The sequence below is a fragment of the Ischnura elegans genome, chromosome 10 (assembly GCF_921293095.1).
Source record: "Ischnura elegans chromosome 10, ioIscEleg1.1, whole genome shotgun sequence".
In the NCBI taxonomy this organism is placed as follows: domain Eukaryota; kingdom Metazoa; phylum Arthropoda; class Insecta; order Odonata; family Coenagrionidae; genus Ischnura; species Ischnura elegans.
The window spans coordinates 68,129,224-68,149,920 of record NC_060255.1 but is presented as its reverse complement, the minus strand read 5'-3'; the positions used below and the strand labels follow the sequence as shown (position 1 = coordinate 68,149,920).

At 37.0% G+C, this 20,697-nt stretch overlaps 1 protein-coding gene across 2 annotated transcripts in view; it reads left to right on the top strand.

Moving 5' to 3' along the window:
• Positions 1 to 20,470, top strand: part of LOC124166577 (synaptotagmin-11) — a 586,809-nt gene extending 566,339 nt beyond the window's left edge. For both annotated transcript variants that reach the window (XM_046544143.1, XM_046544144.1), the window contains exons 3-9: positions 4,682 to 4,931; positions 5,852 to 6,071; positions 8,102 to 8,324; positions 10,518 to 10,730; positions 11,575 to 11,698; positions 13,795 to 14,138; positions 18,257 to 20,470. In XM_046544143.1, the coding sequence (XP_046400099.1) occupies positions 4,682 to 4,931; positions 5,852 to 6,071; positions 8,102 to 8,324; positions 10,518 to 10,730; positions 11,575 to 11,698; positions 13,795 to 14,138; positions 18,257 to 18,388 (1,506 nt within the window). In that variant the 3' untranslated portion in view covers positions 18,389 to 20,470. The remainder of the gene's footprint in view (positions 1 to 4,681; positions 4,932 to 5,851; positions 6,072 to 8,101; positions 8,325 to 10,517; positions 10,731 to 11,574; positions 11,699 to 13,794; positions 14,139 to 18,256) is intronic.
• Positions 20,471 to 20,697: the final 227 nt, after the last annotated feature.

The window sequence follows — 20,697 nt, the reverse complement described above, 5'->3', positions numbered from 1 at the left end:
CGGTCCTTCCCAACCATGGTTTGTCAGCAGGTAGAATTTCAAAATAGTGATTTTCCATATTCATTGATAATTTATACTCTGAATAATACTGTGATGAATTTTTTTGTGCTTGAAATATTGGCAAATATCGATAATGGTCTATTCAATGCACTTTGAAAACTGCAAGATGTTAGCATAAGTTTTAAAAGAGTAATAAGTCACTAAAAATTGCACAATAAGACCTGCGGAGAGGGATTGATTCGTCCTCTTGACTATTAAAGCCCGGTATCAACAAGGTGATAGGTTTTGTTTTTGCGAAAATCAGATTTAATTTCTGATCTGAGGAGAATGGGAGCGCTCCATTGAAATGATAGCCACAAATTTCCTTTGCTAGAAACCCGAGAATTATTTACTAAGGTGATATGGGCCTTCATGTCTGTAAACGGAAAAACGCACGGTCTGCATAGAAAAAAATCTCGTCCCCAAAAGATAATTTCTGCTACCTTATTTTGTTATAATGCGCATGCTGTTATTTTTTAGAAGCTCAGGGGAAAAGTCAAAATTGATTTCACCATTATTACAGCCAATTTAACCCTAATACGGGCAAGGTGAGTCTCTTGGACTCATCGCATCACATTTTTGATAATTTTATTATGTTATTGAAATCTCAGCATGTTGTAAATTTTTTACTTCATCTAATTGCATATTTCCTATACATTAGAGTAATTCAAACTTCTTCCGGAATTAAAGTAACTTAGAAACAATTTTTTCCCTGAATTCCCACAAATCCGGGCAAGGTGAGTCTGTTTGCACGAAATGTAAAAAGTAATGTGCATTTTGCAAATATTTGGTTTGAATTGTCAAAATAATGTAAAATTATCACTATGTACATGGAACGATAAATATTTTGTGTTTTATGTAGTGAAAACAGAAAGAATTAGTCATAAGAGTCCACTGTACTCGCTGATTGACAATGTATGAAATAATTAAGAAATGTAAAACTTTTGTTAAACAAAATATAATCAATTTTATGTAAAATGATTCTATAGTGCAAAATAACTACGAATTGATGTGAAAAGTAATATTTTTCACTGTTTAATAGTTCAAATTAAAAGCATAAGTTAAAAGAGTCCATTGGACTCACCTTGCCCGATTACGTCAGAAAATATGTTGCCCGTATTAGGGTTAATGATGTAAACCAGCCTATTACGCCCATATTAATGATTCAGCTATTGTATCGGGAAAAAGAGGGCAAAATTTGTGGCCCGAACATTGGTGTCGAATCAAATAAATCGAATTTCAGTTTTAAATCGCGAGAAATAACTTGTGAGAAGACCTGTTTTTGTGATCCAAAGATGGCGTTATGATTTGTGAACTGAGGATTTCCTATCATCAAATACAATATGAATCACCTCTGAACATTTCACTTGAAAAGATATTGAAAGGTACTACTTTACAGCTTAATGCCGCTTCCAATGTTTGTAACAATAGAAAAATGAATCTGAAAATACATCTCAGTTGCAAATAGAGAATCAGAACCTCGTATCGTTTTTTTTGTTTCAAGCTTTAATCACCCACACATGCGGGTTTAATAATGGATTTATGCTCTGAACAAGAAGGCGAAGGGTCGCTGTATTCTGTTTTGCAATTAACGGCAGAATGAGGGGAGATGAAAGGAAAGAGCCTGTTTTTTATGGCTCAGTAATGGAAACGGAGTTCCGAAAATCGATTTTTCCATTATAAGTACCGCCAAGCGAGATTAAAGGCACAAAACATTATCGAGAGATGGGTTTTAAAGGCAATCAGATCCACTGACGTGCTGTAACTGCAGGTTTAATTCAAGTCCCGGTGATGCATTTTTTATGGTACTTCACCATAAAAAACCTTAACGCTGGGAATATTGAATAAATTTTTCCTACCTTCGTTTATCCATAAAATGTTATTTTTTACGATTTATTATTTACGATATGAATCGGAATTTTTGGTGGAATGGCATTAAAAATTATCAGTTGCTGCAATATTTTGTGAAAATTTACGGAAATAGCGAGACAAATATAAAACGCAATGAATGCGCTATTCCGTTTGAACATTCGCAGCTTTAGTGAAGTTTCTCTCAAGTACCATTATAAATAAAATTTACACGTTTTTCTCCCACGTCAAAATGAAGATAGTAGCATTTTTTTCCTCTTTGACATGGCCGAAAAATGGTTGGTTAATAACGCAACAAAATTCATTCCATGAGGCAGAAACCTCATTACCTCAGTGTAGATTTTGTGTCAAAAAAATTGACGCAAAATCTTACCTTAATACGCTGTTAGATAGGTGGGCTCTTCCGATATTTTCATAGAAAAACACGATACCTCCTGTGAAGTTGTAATTATCTCCAATGTGGTTCATGTTTTGCTTTGGTACACGATACCGAAACTGTTTGGAACCACTGTCAACATGCGCAGGTGGAACCCGAAATTTCTCAAAATCCATTCAACTCTGCGGAAGCCTGTGAACTAACATCATGATAACATCATGTTTAGGAAAGAGTAATAGCAATTTTACAAAGTATACTGAACGTGGCTACACAGTTAGTGATTTCTTGAATGTGTTATACTATAAGTTTGATATAACCTTTGAATTATTTATTAAACTCTATTATTTTACAATGAAATTCCATTGTTTTCATAAATTTGGAACTGTTTGACAGAGGACAGCATTATGCATGCTACTTAGCTTCAATATCATATAATGCGACTAATCGTAATCTTGGATACTTTTTGTCGTGTAATTCCTCGAGGAGATAAGAACTTGCTTTCAATTTTACTTTTGAATAATGGTATCAACTAAGTCCAGGTAATCTAGGGTAGACATATTTCTCATAGGAGGAACGGATAGTGCGTTGATTACATGTTTGACTATCGTAGAAACATTTCAGAGCTAAATGGCTCAATCTATTACGTCGTTGGTGAGAGGCTTTTTTGCTGTAAACCAGATGACTCGATCGTTGTGACATTTAAGGGCTTTTTACATTTGTGGGAAATAACTAGTGGTTTAAAAAAACGCTCTCTGCAGAGACCGTGACAGAAACGAGAAATACTCCATTTCGCTGTATAAAGCCGGCGCTTACATGAGAGAGATGGGGTTGGGGAATCAATAGTATTCATCACCATAGACTCTCCATGTCCGCGTGAGAACAAAAAGTTGGAGGGACAAGCCTAGAATAATGAAAATACCAATACGGTGAACATAATTAAGAATCCGTAGTTAAAAATACAGAGGCCTTTCGAGAAACGTTTGTTCGTGCATGTGTCATTGTTAAATTGTTGAAAACCCCGATGTAAAAGGCCAATGCGGGCTATTTTCGGTGGCGTGGTAATTAAAAAAGCGCCAAACGTCAAATTACCGCTAGCTTCCCACTCCGTGAGACCGGATCAGAACCCCGGGGTGGCGGAGACTTCATACAGACTGCCTGATCCATGCCTGGGTGTTGTGTAGAGTCAGTGCTGTGGTTGGGCCGGTACGGCGTACCTCCTAAAATCCAAACTCGTTATGAGCGTACCGGTTAAACTACCTTTTTTAAATATGTAAAAAAAAAGCCCTACTGTAAATTTTAAAATGGATTTCAGCACAAAAAATCGGAAATGATTATTTACTACTTGTTCAGAGTTTTCTCGTGGCAAAACTTGGAACTAATATAAGGGTTGCAGTTTGACATTTCAATCGCGGCCGGATGTATATTACATGTTCAGTTGTTGGCAAATTTGGTGAGTACCGCCTAAATTTTTTCCCCACCCCAGCACTGTGTGTAGCACACTTCAGGCGCAACACTCCGTCCGTCGGATGGGTCGCTAAGCCGAGCCTGCATTTAAATTTTTTTAGTTTCGATTACTGTCGGATCGCGAGGTTCATGGTAAGGCCACCGGAAGTAGCTTTTCCTAAAGAAATGAACAACTAATCTATGATACAGAGATGAACTACACCTTTTTCCTTATATTAGTCCTACGTCCATAATCATTATGAGTCAGCAATACAAGGATTTAATTCGTTGACTCGGGAGTTCATAGAATCACTTTTACATTTCATCATGGACTTACCGTAGGACTTGTCGCATGTAATTCATTCAGGGCCACCCTTAACTTTGATGCCGTCCACTTCTCCTTCCACAACTCTCTTCATCAAGCTATCATGTCTCATGATTTGGCCTATTAAACAGACTGCCTGATCCATGCCTGGGTGTTGTGTAGAGTCAGTGCTGTGGTTGGGCCGGTACGGCGTACCTCCTAAAATCCAAACTCGTTATGAGCGTACCGGTTAAACTACCTTTTTTAAATATGTAAAAAAAAAGCCCTACTGTAAATTTTAAAATGGATTTCAGCACAAAAAATCGGAAATGATTATTTACTACTTGTTCAGAGTTTTCTCGTGGCAAAACTCGGAACTAATATAAGGGTTGCAGTTTGACACGGCCGGATGTATATTACATGTTCAGTTGTTGGCAAATTTGGTGAGTACCGCCTAAAATTTGCCTTCTTAGAGGTTTTAGAATACTTCTCTTTTCTATCACTCCTTAGCAGCACTTCTTGTCAAGCAGTTATCACTCCTTGTTACCTACTCGGTCGATCCATTTCATCTTCATCTTTCTTCGATCGCACCAAATATCGAATGCTTCAATGAAAATGTACGTGACAAATGTATTTGTTTGTTTCCACAGGGGTCCTTGCGGAAGGGCGGTTGCGGGGGCAACGGTGGTTGCGAGCGCCCTCTGGTCCTCCGCCGCCCCACGGCCGTGCGAAGCCCTTCGTCGAACCCTTGCGGCGGCGTTGTGATCCCAGGCGGAGGGCCTCACTACCTCAAGAAGAGCCCGAGCCCCACCTCAGCCGGTTCCGGCGTCTCCCGGAACGCGGACAGGAGGTCTGGGCCTCCGAGCAAGGAGACCACGCCTAGCCCTAACGCGGGCCAAGGTGAGTACCTCAAGGATCTCATATGGGACCTCAAACCATTCTATTCATGATTTAAATCTCATATGATCGTAATAGTTGGAAACTGAGAAACAATTGGGCAAAGAACACATTCATTCGCTTGTTACGCCAGTTATCTCATCCAAACTTTCCTTAGACAGCCACTTTAAAGATTACTTTGTTTTAAAATTTTCCGGAAATTAGGCTGCCTATAATTCATTACTGCTTCTAACGCCCTTTAAGTGACTCTTCAAATAAGGGAAGTCGCAAATAATAACACAATCCATAAAAATATATTCCAGAGGTTTTAGGATAGCTATAATGCTAGCGACGCAAGTGGCGACATCGACAAATCTATTTACAGGAGGGTGGGTTACAATACATCTAGCGACTACCTGAAGAATCCCCTACTGCAATATTCGTGACCACGAAGTGCAATGGAGGAAAATAATTGATAGCCACACTATGTACCGTTGCATGCATGATCCGAGCGATCATGACGTCATGATCGAATGGTCATCGAGCGATGTGCATCTGAATGCTCCCAATGCCTGAGGTGTCTGTTTAAACCAAGAGTGACAAAGTACGACTGTTGTTGCATAAGGTCGAGTTTGTAGAGTTGTACCTCAGTAATTACTCAATCTGTCGCACTGAAATAAACTGGACATGAAAGGATATTTATGAATAAGCTTCCCCAAAATCGTCATAAATTCATCCTTGCATTAATTATTTCTTTATCTGGATGAGTATTAAAAGGGTACGGTTTGTGACGACCGGAAAACGGTAGCTCCACTTTGAATGCTATTTAATGAGGAACTTGTATTTGTATGAGGTTTCACACAGTGGAGGAACGCATTCTTTACATTTAGTAAGTTTTCGGATTCTGCCATGTACTTGAACACGCTCCTCTGCTTTTCCCGCAGGATTCGCAGACTTCGGGCCCGAGCAGGGTAAGAAGAAGGAGTGCGCGGAGAAGGAGCGGTTGGACGGGGGAGAAACGCCCACTCTCATTAAGGAGGAGATTGATGACTCTTCGGAGAAGGGTAGCGCTGTGGTCGGTGGCGTCGGGGGAGTTGGTGGAGCAGTGTCCCCATCTGCTGACAACAATGTGTCCAAATTGGGCCAGCTATTTTTCAAGCTTAAGTATGAACATCGAAACTCATTATTTATATAAAAATACATTTCATAATTTTCCTATAGTTTTATTTAGTTTATAAATTCAAGCGGTCATGTGGGTACGATAAAAAAGGCTAAGTTTGGCGGGGCAAATTAAAATAAATATATTAATCTGCCGGTATTTGCCACTGTGCATCATGACAATCAATCAAGTGATCGTTTGAATGGTTAAAATCTGACGTAAATGGAATCAGCGTTCCACCGATAAAATATCAGCCGGTTTTTTACCGGCCGTCCAAAATCGAGTTGTGCGCAAGGTGCCTAACTTTTGATATTTAATAATTGATGTTGATGCCGTTAGGTATCGTTGTTAGTAGGAGAGGGGAGATTGTTGCGAAGAGAAAAAAAGGAAACGTTGCTCCAAGAAGTGAGGCAAAAAGAAACTATCTTTAAGAAAATAGACAGGGTAAGGAATAAAACAAACTTCTGACGTTTGCATGGAGCATAATTCGTACTACATCAGCCTGTCCACCCTCCTAATTTGGAGTTCCCTTTTTTATTCACGAAAAGTTATGCTCCTTTCATTCAATCTATAAATCTCATATTCTCTTATTTCCCCTTGCTCGCTCAAATGCACAAAAAATGAACTCAAAGTTTTCCCAAGCCACCATTTCCGTGTTCGGAAAAAATGTAAATTGTTTGGAGCTAAATTTGTGCCAAAATCTCATCCAAAACTGTCTCACTTCAGCACGGCTCTCAAAATAATCAATGCTTTCAACCGTCCATTCTGCAGCCCTTATTGGTCCCAAGCAATTTTAAATTGTTCTCAGCATTAAAAATTGGATTAGAACGCAGTTTTTTGTAAAGGCAATAGGATAATTGCATAATGAGACCACTTGTAGCCCGATTTCTTTCATTAGGTATTTAAAACTTTGATATTAGGTAAGATTAGCGGCTAGACGTAAGTAATACCTAAGTATATAGGAAAAATAGTATTTGTTAAGTAAGAATTACATGACTCAACATCAATCCAATGACTGAGTATTTTTATTGCCAATCTGAACTTACTCCCAGGATAACCCTTAAAACTTGATAGAGATAGAGAAAATCTAGTAGTATTCATAATGATAAAATACGTTTCTTTTAATAATCATGTGTAAATACTGAATTAATTAAATACAATTAGCGAAAACTAACTTGGGATTGCAAGCAAAGGTGGTATTTAAAATTATGTTAAGTTTTTGTTTTGATAGGTAAAGGAAGGTTCATTTTTTACAAGAGTGAATATGCCCCTCTTGATATATTAGGCGTTGAACTTTTAGTGGTGAGATATTTAATTTCCCTCAGCAAAAAATATTAATTGTTGGTATGAAATAGTGAGTTACCAATAAAAGGGTAGTTTCCTTCATCAAAGAAAATGAAAGGCATTGATTGCGATTCGTTTCCTACAATTGGTGTATTCATAATATACAAATCAATTATTTGCTTTTAGATATCCCAGTTCAGACGCATGTCAATGGTCAATTTTAACCTCATTCGAAAACGGCGAGATTGGCACCCATGTGATGCCACTCCACGTGACGTCAGAGGATGCATGCATGAGGCATAGAGCACAGGGAAACGTCTCTTTATAATCACCTTTTAAAATTGCCTTATTTTATAAGGTGATTATAAAGAGGTAGGTAATTTTTCCTAGTTTGATAGGGTATTAATAATCCTTATTTTAGCCAAGCGCTACCTGCTAGCAGCCTGCAATGTAGCGGCGCTCATAGCCTCGCACCAAGGTGGCCACACACAGCGACAGCTGGAACCAGAATGACGTCACACGCGCTTTTCCCAGCATTCATATTTAGCCGTCGCGTTTTCGCGCGCTTGAAATTTTTCACTTCTCATTTAATTGCGAAAAATAGATATCGTCATTTAAAAATCTATAAGCGTGAAATATGTACTCCAGGAGTAATAATTTTTTGATTTAGGCAATAAAAAAAATAGGATTTAACCAAATTAATGATTCATTGGTGTAACCTTCTCCATCCCGCATTTTTTTCTTCATTCAGGTACAAAGCAGACAAAAATGCTCTGGTGGTAACTGTGGTGAAATGCCGAGACTTACCTGTGGCTTCAAGTGCTTCTGGTGCCGGCAGCAGTGATCCGTACGTGAAACTGCAGCTCCTGCCAGACAAGCAGCACAGAGTCAAGACAAGGGTCCTCCGCAAAACTCGAAACCCTGTGTATGACGAAGATTTCACCTTCTACGGAATTCATTGCAACCAACTTCCAGTGAGTTCATATTTTACTTGGTATTGAGTCGGTTCTGTTCAAGCACGTAGCAAGGGCGATTCAAGGGGCTTCGTCCCCAAAATTAGTTTCCTTGCGGAGATTACTCTCGAACCCAGCGGCACCTATCTTCAGGCATTCTACTTCTCAATATAGTTGCATTTCACTATGCTTGCCAATAACCAACGATAGACTTAACTTTCAGCATTATGCAAGGTAAATAAATGACTTAATGCAATGTGTGTTTTTTCTTTGCGTGGAGATTGACGAAAAAATACCAGTACTCTTGAGTACCCCGAATTCGGCATCAGGATTTTTCCGAATTTCGGGTACCGTGGAAGTAACAAGGATAATTAGGGGGCATGCGATGTATTTTTTACGAGAAAAGTCGTTTCACGAAAATGAGATTAAAGTTAAGTAAAATATATGTTATTTACAAATTATTTCTGATTGATGAGAAAGTAATTGTTACTAAATTTACAAACAGTCATATTCAGCCATTAAGTATCGCAAAATGCCCGCTTGAAATATAGAACGCAACTCGAAGAATATAAAATTTTATTAACTGAAAACTAAAGTAAATAAAACATATTAAATACGTTAAAAATTCCTTGCGATAGATATGTTAATTATCGTACGAGGTATTGACGCATTATGCTACGCATAGCTGTAACTTTAATTATTTAGTAGAGATCTTTGCTGTACAGTACTATCTTTCAATCCTACGATCATTTTTCACAATAAGTAACAAAGCAACAAAAAAAATTCGAGCGTATTCAAAAAGCCTTCCGTCAGCTCCGCGGCGCGCCGCGTTTAATATAAATTAATGAGCTGTCTACTATCTAAGTCGCCAACTCTCGCTGCGGCGCGTGAGTTTCCGTGCAAATATCCATAGATAGATCGGAAGCGACAGATGGAGGAAGGTTCTTGCAGGTGAAAAAAGTTTTCTCCGCTCGGGCCACGAAAGAGCAAACATTCTCTCCCCATTTCTTCTGCTCCATCTTCTTCGCGACGTGTCACTCGCGTCTCGACAGACAAGTATCGACGCAAAACGCTATGTATAGCTGCATCTTCAATTATTTAGTAGGGACCTTTAATGTACAGTGCTTTCTCACAATCCTACGATCATTTCCTTTACAATAAGTAATAAAGAGAACATATTTAAAAAGTTTTCTTCTGCTCCGCGGCGCGCAAAGCCGTGGACCGCGTCCAACTCCCACCCAGGCAAGGCGAGTCGTCGGCATCACATTTGCAATGAAGTGTTAAGGCCTGGTTACACGGTACATTTATATGTACAAGTTGATGTCTCTTTGGGTGAATGATTTTTGTGAACCGAAGCAGAACTTGTACAAATGCATGAACCTAATTTGAACTGGTTCTAATTTCCGTTCATGCGTTTGCACAACTTGTGTGGTTACACGGTGCATTTTCGTGTTCATTCACGCGTTCAAACATTTAGAAATTAACTTGCACGTGTTAACGTATCTTGCAACCAGGCCTTTACAAGAGTAACTGTGTGTCCTATTGTCGACGGGAAACAGGGAATATTTTTTTAAAATAGTGGGAAACAGTTTCAGCAGGTGAATACGATTATTCAGCAAAAGTTTTGTTTCCCGCGAAACACGCCTTGGAAATATTGCCGGATTATGGGTGTTACCGGATGAGGGAATTCCGGAGGGGGCGAGAAAACTTTATAGGCAACCCGCACACCACAAATCTCCCCACCGTCGCAAATTTCTAGCTACTTTACTATTACGGTTCTTCGAGTTCTTAGGTGGTTCTCAGCCATAGAAACGGAATAGGAATCAAAGGCAAAGAGAATCAGTACCGAAATAATATTTTAATTATTTTCTTGTGCATAACAAAATCAGCTAATTTTCTACTTTTTCTGTTTTTTTTTTACTGAAGAGATGCATCTATAATTATTTTTTTCTTTTGATCCACCACTGGTAAGAACAGCATGGTATTACCATTACCTTATCTGATATTTACTGTGAATTCTTAGCCAAATCACTGGTTTCCCTCATCTCAAGGATGCATCATCTATTTCCAAACCCATGATAGTTGAATGTCACCACCCATATCTTAAAGGTAGCATTTGAAACTTTATGATATTCAATAGGGGTGTTGACATCATTTTCTTTCAGCTCTTTAAAATGAGATATCCTAATTACATTTATCTTCGTTCATCCACAGAACATTACTCTGCACTTTGTTGTGCTGAGCTTTGACCGATACTCCAGAGATGATATCATAGGAGAAGTTTTCTGCCCACTGTCGTCTGTTGATTTGGTGTCTTCAGGAACAGTGCAAGCAGCAGTGACAGCCGGAGGAGACACCAACAATGCCAATCAGCAGCAAGCTCGGCAACTGTCCCTCTGCCGGGACATTCATCCACGCAACCTCAAGGTCAGTGCATAATTAGTATGTTAGTATGGCTTAAAAATTTCCTTGCAAATAGAGTGACATCAAGTATGCTTTTTAACATTTTTTTATTTACTTCATTCATCCACGCAACCTCAAGGTCAGTGCACAAATTTAGTATGGCTTAAAAATTTCCTTGCAAATGGAGTGACATCAAGTATGCTTTTTGACATTTTTTTATTGACTTCATTGCTATGCATTATCATGGTGGTTTATATGCTAAGCATTGGGTTCAGAGCAGAGGTTTAATTAAAGGCCTTTTCAATTTACTTTGACTGGAGATGTAGGACAGGAGCATTTTTATCGGATGACTGAATTAATTAAATTCCTCATTCATTCACTGGATGATTTAATGAATAAATTTTCTTCATGCTTTGAATCTTTCCCTAAAATCATGCTTCTAGCTTTAGGTCTCATACTTTTATCTGAAATCAACACAAGCCAATTTCCATAACCACCCATGATGATATTAAAATAAAAACAGTGATTGTCACCTCCCGCTAGATAAGTCTTTTTGGTGACAGATTACTCACTGGAAACTTTTACGCAATTACTTGAAATTTTCAGGGTATATTTTCAGAGTAGACCCTGGTCAACAATTGCCCGCAACTCAAATTTGAGATTTTATCTCTGAATGCTCTGTTTTTTTTATTTTAGAAACAGGCAAATGTTGAATCTGATCTTCTCTGTATTCTCAGAAAATTTCAAGGTGGTAGCACGAGTTCTAAAATCTGTCACCAAAAATTACAAAATATTATGTTTAGAGGGAGGTATGCATCCTCTTAAGTGTGATGAAGAAAGTCAGTAATATCAATGTTTTTCATTTCAGATTCGTACCCAAGGGCGTGGAGAAATACTTGTCTCACTGTGCTGGCAACCAGCTGCAAACAGGCTGACAGTCGTTGTTCTTAAGGCGAGAAATCTTCCCAAAATGGACGTCACTGGCCTAGCAGGTAAAGTAATGACTTCATCATGTGCATGCATCACCCCGTGTAAATTTGAATTTCAACTGGTTTTATGTGGATGGTTTTTAGAAAATAAATGGACTAACCAAAATGCTTAACATCTGATTACATTAACTCTACCCTTATGAAAATTTTTACGTGAAACTTGAAGGATAAATCCATGAAATGCTTGTAAACCCTAATTTTATGGCAAAAATTTGGAGAATGTGAAATTTTTGGAATCTGGGTGAAATATTTGTTGAGCCCTCAGCCTTTCTTTATATGTCATATAGAATTTTAGATAAATTCTTACATTCTGAGATATTTGTGTGCCAATGAGAGCATCGAGCATTTTATGTGAAATGCCTCTGTAAGGTATAATGACAAGGATTATAATAACAACAAAAGTTGACTCGGAGATTTGAATGTCATTTTTTTGTTTGGTGGAGAAGGCACATTGACATATTTAGAAACAGAAATACAGTAAAGCCTCCATCTAGTGAACCTCTTTACATCGTAAACCTCCATACTTCATACCACCCCTACAGTCCCATCAGATTTACACGTAAATTTATTGGCAAACCTCTTTGTAGTGAACCTCTTCATCTCATAAAACCTCCACTTATCATACCAAAGAGACAGCCTAACTACCTCCGCAAGTCGTACCAAGACAACTAGAGACCATTAATGCAGCCACGATTACATACATGGAATGACATTTTCAGCAATAAATGTTTCACGCTTATTTTTTTTCTTTTACACCTTTGATATGCTGTGATTTTCACATTAACCATTAGTTATGGCCATTTTGTTCCATATGAGAGCATACCTAACAGTAACTTATAAAAAAGATATCCAACTATCTTAATAATTTTAAGTGACTGTTGAATTAGAAGAGATCACATCGTTTTCTCTCGAATAATGGTAAAAATCACATGATAGCGCTCGCTTTCTGTTATCATTAAATAATAAATATATGTTCACTAATGCATGCATATTCATTTAAATGCATAAATGTAATGGTTTAAAAGACAGTAGGTAGTGCCTTTCATTTCCAAAGGATATGAAAACTAAAAAATGGTGCATATCACTAAAAACTCTCTATAGTGAACCTCCATACATCAAATTGCCCAAATTTTGGTCCCCTCCATTACGATGTGAAGAGGTTTTACTGCATGTAAAATAAATTTAGTGGTTATCCAGTCCAACTCCTCCTAGTTTCATTGCAATAGATTATGTATTTAAAATCGTAAAATCAGCCAAACTATTGACCTCCCTCCACTGCTAGGTGATCAGCCATGTATGAATGAAAAATATTTTAAATGAGTCAGATACACATGAAAAACATAATTGTTGAAAAATTCATGACTGGTGAAGGAAAAAAATCACTTCTTTGGGCCTCAAAGCAGCGATCTTAGGTTTAAAAGAGCATTTCGCTCTCCACTAGGCAGATCAACTAACAATGGAGGAGGACCAATTACAATGGGTAGGATGATTTACAATTTAAATGATCTATTGCAAGGAAACTAGGAGAAATTGGACTGAATGAAAGCTCAATAACTATTTCTATTTCCCTCCTGCGGTAAACAATGTTACGGCATTCCAATTGCTGCATCAACTGTCATAGTTGTGACAGTTAATGCAGCAATTATTAATTTAAAAAAGTAAGCATGTGAAATGAATGACACTCAATAGGAAAAATGAGAGAGAATTTTGTGAAATAAGTGTTGTTAACATTAAAAATTAGTCAAAATATCCCTAGCATTCTTGTGTAATAGTTTATAGAGGGTAGCACTGAAAGGTTTAAACATATTCCTTAAATTTTTTATTATTCATTCAAAATACCTTCAACAGATTCATACTGAAATCTTTCTGATTAAAATCGTACAAATTAGTCTTAATATTCCCGGCATTAATTGTGTGTAACAGTTTATGGTCAGCAGGACTGAGAGAGTTAAACATAATGGATACATTTAGATAGCTTATTCAAAAAATTAATGATCAACCTCCCATCAATCAAGATGATATCATACCTATTATAATTTCATCCAATGCTAAGCATCAACATGTCTTTTTTATACTCATTATTTTTTTCCATTTTTCAGACCCATACGTGAAAATCTACCTGGTCTACAATGGACAAAGAATTGCAAAGAAGAAGACACACGTCAAGAAGCGAACACTCAATCCAGTGTTCAATGAATCCTTCGTTTTCGATATCCCCGCATCCCACTCCCCTGTGGGAGCCAATCCAGCCAATGGCGGAAATGCCCCTGGGTCAGGACAGCATGGCAGCCAAGTTTCTGGAGCCCTCTCGGCTCTCTTATCACAGCAACAAGGAAACGCTACCGATCAGAGTGACCGCAATGGAGGGGAGGGCGGTGGCCTCCTGTCTTGTGTCAGTCTGGAATTCCTTCTCTTGGACTGGGATAGGGTTACCAAAAACGAGGTGAGTGTAGAAATTCATTATATCTCTTGCATTGAATACTGATAATGATAATTTTATCAGTTCCATGACTTAAGATTGTTAAATGTCGTTGTTGATCGGGTTCGATCATGAGCAATTAAAAGAATGCAATTATCCATAGATGTTTATTCGGCGAGCTCATACAGTAGACTGCACAGAATAAGTGTGTGTGGCCGAACCACAGGTGAATAGTCAAGGTCGGTAAAAGGCCTTTTACCGACCTTGGTGAATAGTGAGGTGGCGCTGATGCCATCTCACGGCCACTTATGTTAGCTGAATCTGAACGAAATAAATACCCATCTCAAAACAATGTAATAACAAATAATATGAATTAACAATATGTTCAACAAAATATATACATGATGATAAGTAAATACATGATTCAACACTCTTGAATGTACCGCTGAGGCTTTCTTATCACACGACCACTCTTTGTCGTGTGGTTGCCCGAGCTCCGAATGGTCTCATCTAATTTATTTGTTTCAGGCACTTTAATTACTGGTGTGTCTTGGTCAGTCAATGAATTTCGGGAAATATGGACCCTATTTCTTGTGAAACTGGTACCATTACGGTCCACTACCTCATAAGAACGCGGCTTACCATTCACCGCAACCACCTTTCCTGGTAACCATATACTATCAGGCCTTTTTTTAAATAAATCCGGATCACCAGGTTTAAATGGTGACATTTCTTTGGTGTGTTTGTCATAATATCTCTTTTGAGCCATCTGGCATTGAGACCATTTACTTAAATTATCACTGGTCACACAAGGTTTTAAGTTGGCATTATGAGTAGGTATTCTTGACCGCAACTGCCGTGAAAATAGCATTTGTGCAGGGGAAGGCAGGTATGGCTTCGGGGTGTTCCTGTACTCCAGCAAACCCAAATAAATATCACCACCTGATTCGGCAGATTTTTTAAAAATATGTTTAACAATCTTCACTCCACTTTCCGCCTGACCATTCGATTGAGACCATTTGGAACGATTTGGACCAATTACATGTTCAAATTCATACTGTGAAGCAAATCTCTTAAAATCTTTAGAAGAAAATTGAGTACCATTGTCAGTTACCAAAATAGCAGGTATTCCAAATCTTGAAAAAATGCATTTACAATGATTGATTATAGACTGACTTGTCACATTACTAAGTTTAGCAACTTCAATATATTTTGAGTAGTAATCCATTACCACCAAATACATTTTACCATTCCATTGAAATAAATCAGCACCTAGTTTATACAGGGTGTCCCGTTTATCTTGACCACAGAAAATAAATTTTTATCCAGAAGGAAATTCAAAAATGTGTCAAGCAAATGTCCATTAGCCGTCAGGGGGACATTAATTAGCATGATTGCCTTCCTTGTAGGTTTGTTATTTACAAAGATGAATGAATAGCGGTATGTCTTTTTTAAATGGCACCCTATATTTTTTATGAATGACTGGTGGAGTAGTTCCATACCTGCACTAAGTGCTATTGAGTCAGTCATTTTTCATAACATTGTGTTTATGTTAATAGTCCACCGTGATACATTTTTGACTAAGTCTTTAAGAGAGGAAATGAATTGCCGAATAAAAAATATAGGGTGACATTTTAAAAAGACATATCGCTGTTCATATCTTTGTAAATAAAAAAGCTACAAGGAAGGCAATCATGCTAATTAATGTCCCCCTGACGGCTAATGGACATTTGCTTGACACATTTTTGAATTTGCATCTGGACATAAAGGTTATTTAGGGTGGTCAAGATAAATGGGACACCCTGTACAATAATTCAAAACAAAAAATAAATACATATACACACAAAATCAAACACTTCTGTGATACAGAGACTGATTTGTGCTGTAATAGCTGTTAACCAGTACGAATTTTGCGCTAGATTTTGAACTTGAAAATTACCCTCAGAAGCATTTATTATGCTTGACCAAAATAATGCAGCAAGTTGCCCCTCTAGTTATGATCAAAGAATTCCTACATCAACCAATCCTACGGGTTTAGCTCATTGTATGTAGCAACACTTAAAGCCATTATTTGTTTTAATTTTAGCAGATTGAAGTCCTAGATTTCAAAAAGTATTCTCTCAGTCTTTACAACCATGTTATTTCTCCCCTTCAGTATTTAAATTGATTTATGAAAAATATATGTTGAGATGATATTTCAAGTTGTGTAGAAAATTCCTTATACTTAACGTTATTCTCAGCAATTTTTGTGCCCACTGGCACCTATTCCAAATAATTCCTTCCCTGCCCCATGAAGTTAAAAAACAAGGGTCATCCTTGGATGTTCTTCATGACATTCAAAAGTGAGCGAGATTAAAGAACTAAATTTAATCACGCATTATACAAGTAAAATTTGATTTTTCTCTTAATAACAGTATATTATAAGCTAATTTTAGTTTAATTCTGAGTAAATTTTCATACTTTGGCTATACTTAGCACTTAAGGATCATTTTTACATTCAATCTAACAGGAAAATCTATAATCATTTGCTAATTTATGCATTATATCACTATAAAAATTCGAAATAAATATAAATTCAACAATAAGAGAAAAAAATAGCTTCACAGCCCCGAGTCATTTATAGAAACAAAACATACTCAAAAAACTGCCACGCACAACATATTGAAATTGAATTATTTCTCAGCTGCATCAATGTCTTCTGCAAAGTATACGTCTCAAATGCATATTATATTCATATTATTTGTCATCCGAAGATGATTATTCCATGATTTACGGTTAGAGCCTACAAAACGCTGATGTAAAGTGCATGTAAAATAATTTCAACAACGCAGCGCATTCCAAAGTTTCACACTTATTTTCCCATTAGAAAAAATTTAGTCACAATGCAAAAGTGCAAAGCCAAAAAATTAAACTTGAAAATATTAATTTATTTTTGCGATGCTTCAAACACATTTTCATTTGGATTGCGTACGGTAATTTAAACGAAACATTATTTTCATGCATATTTCTCCTAAGGAAATCAAAATCATCTAAGAATGATAGGTAATAGTGATGAACACACTCTGTTTCCCTAAATATCCCAGAGCTGTGAAGCTGTTTTTTTGTTGAGTGATGAATTCAACTGATAGCTAATTTTTTTCTATATCAACCAAAACCCTTGCTAACTTTGCAGTTTATTTATACAAATTCTACACCATTTTTTACGAATACTTCCATACTTGCAACTTCATAAGTCTCACAAACACACATTCTACGCTATTTTTTTTACAAATGCAGCCACATATGTATGGGTACAAGAATCTCATTCTAAGTACTCCCTACCGATAATTTATTGCAAATTTCTTCCATATTCGCCTTTAAACCACATGAGCTGTAAGTTTAAAAAGGAAAATAATTTTGTCCCGCTAGATTTGCAATTGGTATCACTACGCTCTGAAGCAGAGATGAAGAAACGTGTTCGCATTCAATCCAGGGGCAGAATCAGCATCAAATTTAGGAGGATCATGACCAGGTTCCAGAGAATATGCCCCCCAGGAGAGGGGGGCATAATCTCCCATGTAAAATTTCATAAAATTCTCATTTTTTAGGCATTTAGGAGCCTAAAATTTCATTTTCATTCCTTAATTTAGATAAAACTGAACAATTTGTGGCATTTAAAGATACAAAAACTATTAAATTAATATACAAAATAGGATGTCTGTTTGTCTGTCTGCTATGCGTTTTTATATGACTGCACAGATTGCAACCTAAGCTGGACCATAGGTGCATCTAATGCTCACAAACCCCATAGTGCAACTTTTGGTTGTGTCCTTTGGGTCGTTTCCTCATTACCATTTATTACGTATCATCATACAACTGCTGCGGTTGGACATCCTGCCGGGTAGGCACACCTCTTGAGAAAGAGAAAACAAAAATCTTACATGACCATGAAATCCAAGTTCCGAATTTCCACTTCTCCCAGATACTTCCTTCCTTCCCAAGCAACGCCAGGTCGCCTGCTAGTTAAATTAATAAAAGTTAAACATTTTTGATAAAATTTGGGGGATTCATGACCTCTGCAACCCCCCCTAAATCCGCCCCTGATTAAATCCACAATTTAATTCTAAATCTGTTTACTAATTCATGCATTATGTCACTTGCAGGTAATTGGTCGCCTGGAACTCGGCACTGGTGGGAAGGGAACCGAGGCTGCGGGAGCAGCATTACACCATTGGAACGAAGTGTGCAACTCACCTCGTCGTCAGATTGCAGAATGGCACAAGTTGCATGAGTGAAGGGAGATTGGTATCACATGACATGACAAGGTAATGCCGCCTCTGTTATGAATGAAAGAAGCACATGTTAACACACAAGTAAAAATCCTCTGTAAATGTGAACAGGTGGGCCAATTTCACATGGTGTGACTGAGAAATTTGAATGCTTGAAAATTCCTATGCCATTTAAAGTGAGACTTATGAAGTTATCCTCAATATGATTGCAGTTAACGTAGCCGTGAAACTGTTTATACATTTTGTTTATGTTGAATGGACATCTAAAGCTTTGGTAATAATTTAATTCGAGGTCAAATGGATTTTATCATGTAGGAAGCATTCTACACATATTTTCATTGACTATTGTCAAAGACTCTCAAGTAAGCAAAACACCACATCAGGGTGTGAATGATTTAACACATTTGTTGTAAAAAGAAAAAAATTAACAAATAAGTACTCAAAGTAGCATAACAAAGTATTTAAAAATGTAATAAAAATACTATCTTGCACTATTGTGCAAAAATAGAAGCATTTATGTTATTTAATTATTTGTAATGTGTATAGAAAAAAAATTCATTGACTTACTCAGCCATACTAACAAAAATATGACATATGGTATTTGTCATGAGTTTCCTTAAGCATTGAGGTCCATACCAAAAATTTCATACATCATTATCCCTGATCAAATAACAGATAAATGTTTCTCATCTTAATTTTCTTATCGCTGAAGTTTGGAGACCATATGCTCTCAACCTCCAGAGGAAGTCAAAGCCCTAATTATCAATTACTTTTATGATAGGTCTTTTGTACAGAAATGAGAAAAAATATAAAAATGAGAAATAAATGGGATTTTAATCAGTAATCCCACACTTTGGCAGAATGCCATGGGATCAGATGTGAATATTTTTTTCTATCCAAAGGGAGTTGGAGTTACTGTGGAAATAGATAAAATGCAAAAATCCCCACCTTATGCTATAGAGATGTCTCATATTTTGAGTGCTCAAAGGTTTATTGGACCACTTAGTTTTACAATAGACTTATGGTTCAAATGACCTAGAGTACTATTATGTATGATATTTCATGCATACTCTCGATGTGACTATGTACTCACTGATTAATATCAAATAAGAGAATCAATGCATATATTGTCAAAGTGTTACATTATGACTCAACGTTGTAACAATCTTACCAGTCATGCTCCCTCTCAGAAACACTGCTTCAAAGTGGCATGCTGACTATGCTTTTGTCAGGCATTTCAAGGTCTTACAGTATTGATTTACCTACTAAAGGAAAGTGAATTTTATATTTCAGTGTAATGAAGCCATGTGCTCCTACAGTAATTTGTATGAAATTTATACGTACCTTCAAAGCTTTAGTGTACCCACCAAATCTCATTGGTTGAATGAATCCTGCTTGGTTTGAAACAAGGAACAGATTTTGTGTTACATTTCTTTGCAAATGTTGCCATTCGAAGGAAGTCCACCCCCTCATATACTAAAAATTCATCACAGCCCTTTTACATTCAAACTGAAGCAATGTTTAGAGCAGTTTATGGAAATGTTATAGCACGGCAACATTGCACACATTTGCAGCACATGGCCATAGAACATTGCACAGCAAATGAATATGAGTTAATCAATCATTCATTCAAGATAATGTGTTATTAATGTCAGTGTTATGTATGTTGCACTTTTATTCAAGCTAATAGCATGCAATAAAACCATGACAGGGCTCGAATAAAACCAAAGGAATAGTTGAAACTTCTCGCATTTGTATAAGTTTCTAACATTGTCAGTAACAAATCAATTTTTTTAAGTACCCAACCACTTCTTACAGTAACTGCTAATTTACATTACCCCAGTATGTGTTATGCCTAACTAATGAATTTGTATGATTTCTAACAATGTAAATAAAATGAGGATATGTATGTAAAATACAGCAATACATACAAAGTAGAAGATGGTACCCATGACTTGAGAATTATGGGTGTAGATGTGGATTCATACAAGTTGACTAACATACTAACAGCTATAGTCTATCTTCACAAGAAAATATGTAAACTTTGTGCATACTTAGTCACTGAACAATAAAATTAATGAAATAAAATTGATCAATTTAATTATTTTTAATAAACCTTAACCAGATTATCCATCAGGTGGATCTTTGAATATACAGAGAGAAATCAAGGTAAGTCATAATTCAAAGAACAACGTGTCATACTCAAAAATTTTTTTCCCCACCCATAAATTTTTGAAGCTGAATCAAAGCCGCTACCACCTTTACCCACTGGACTGGACAAAACTCAGCAATCCTACTCTATACAACGCTCAAGG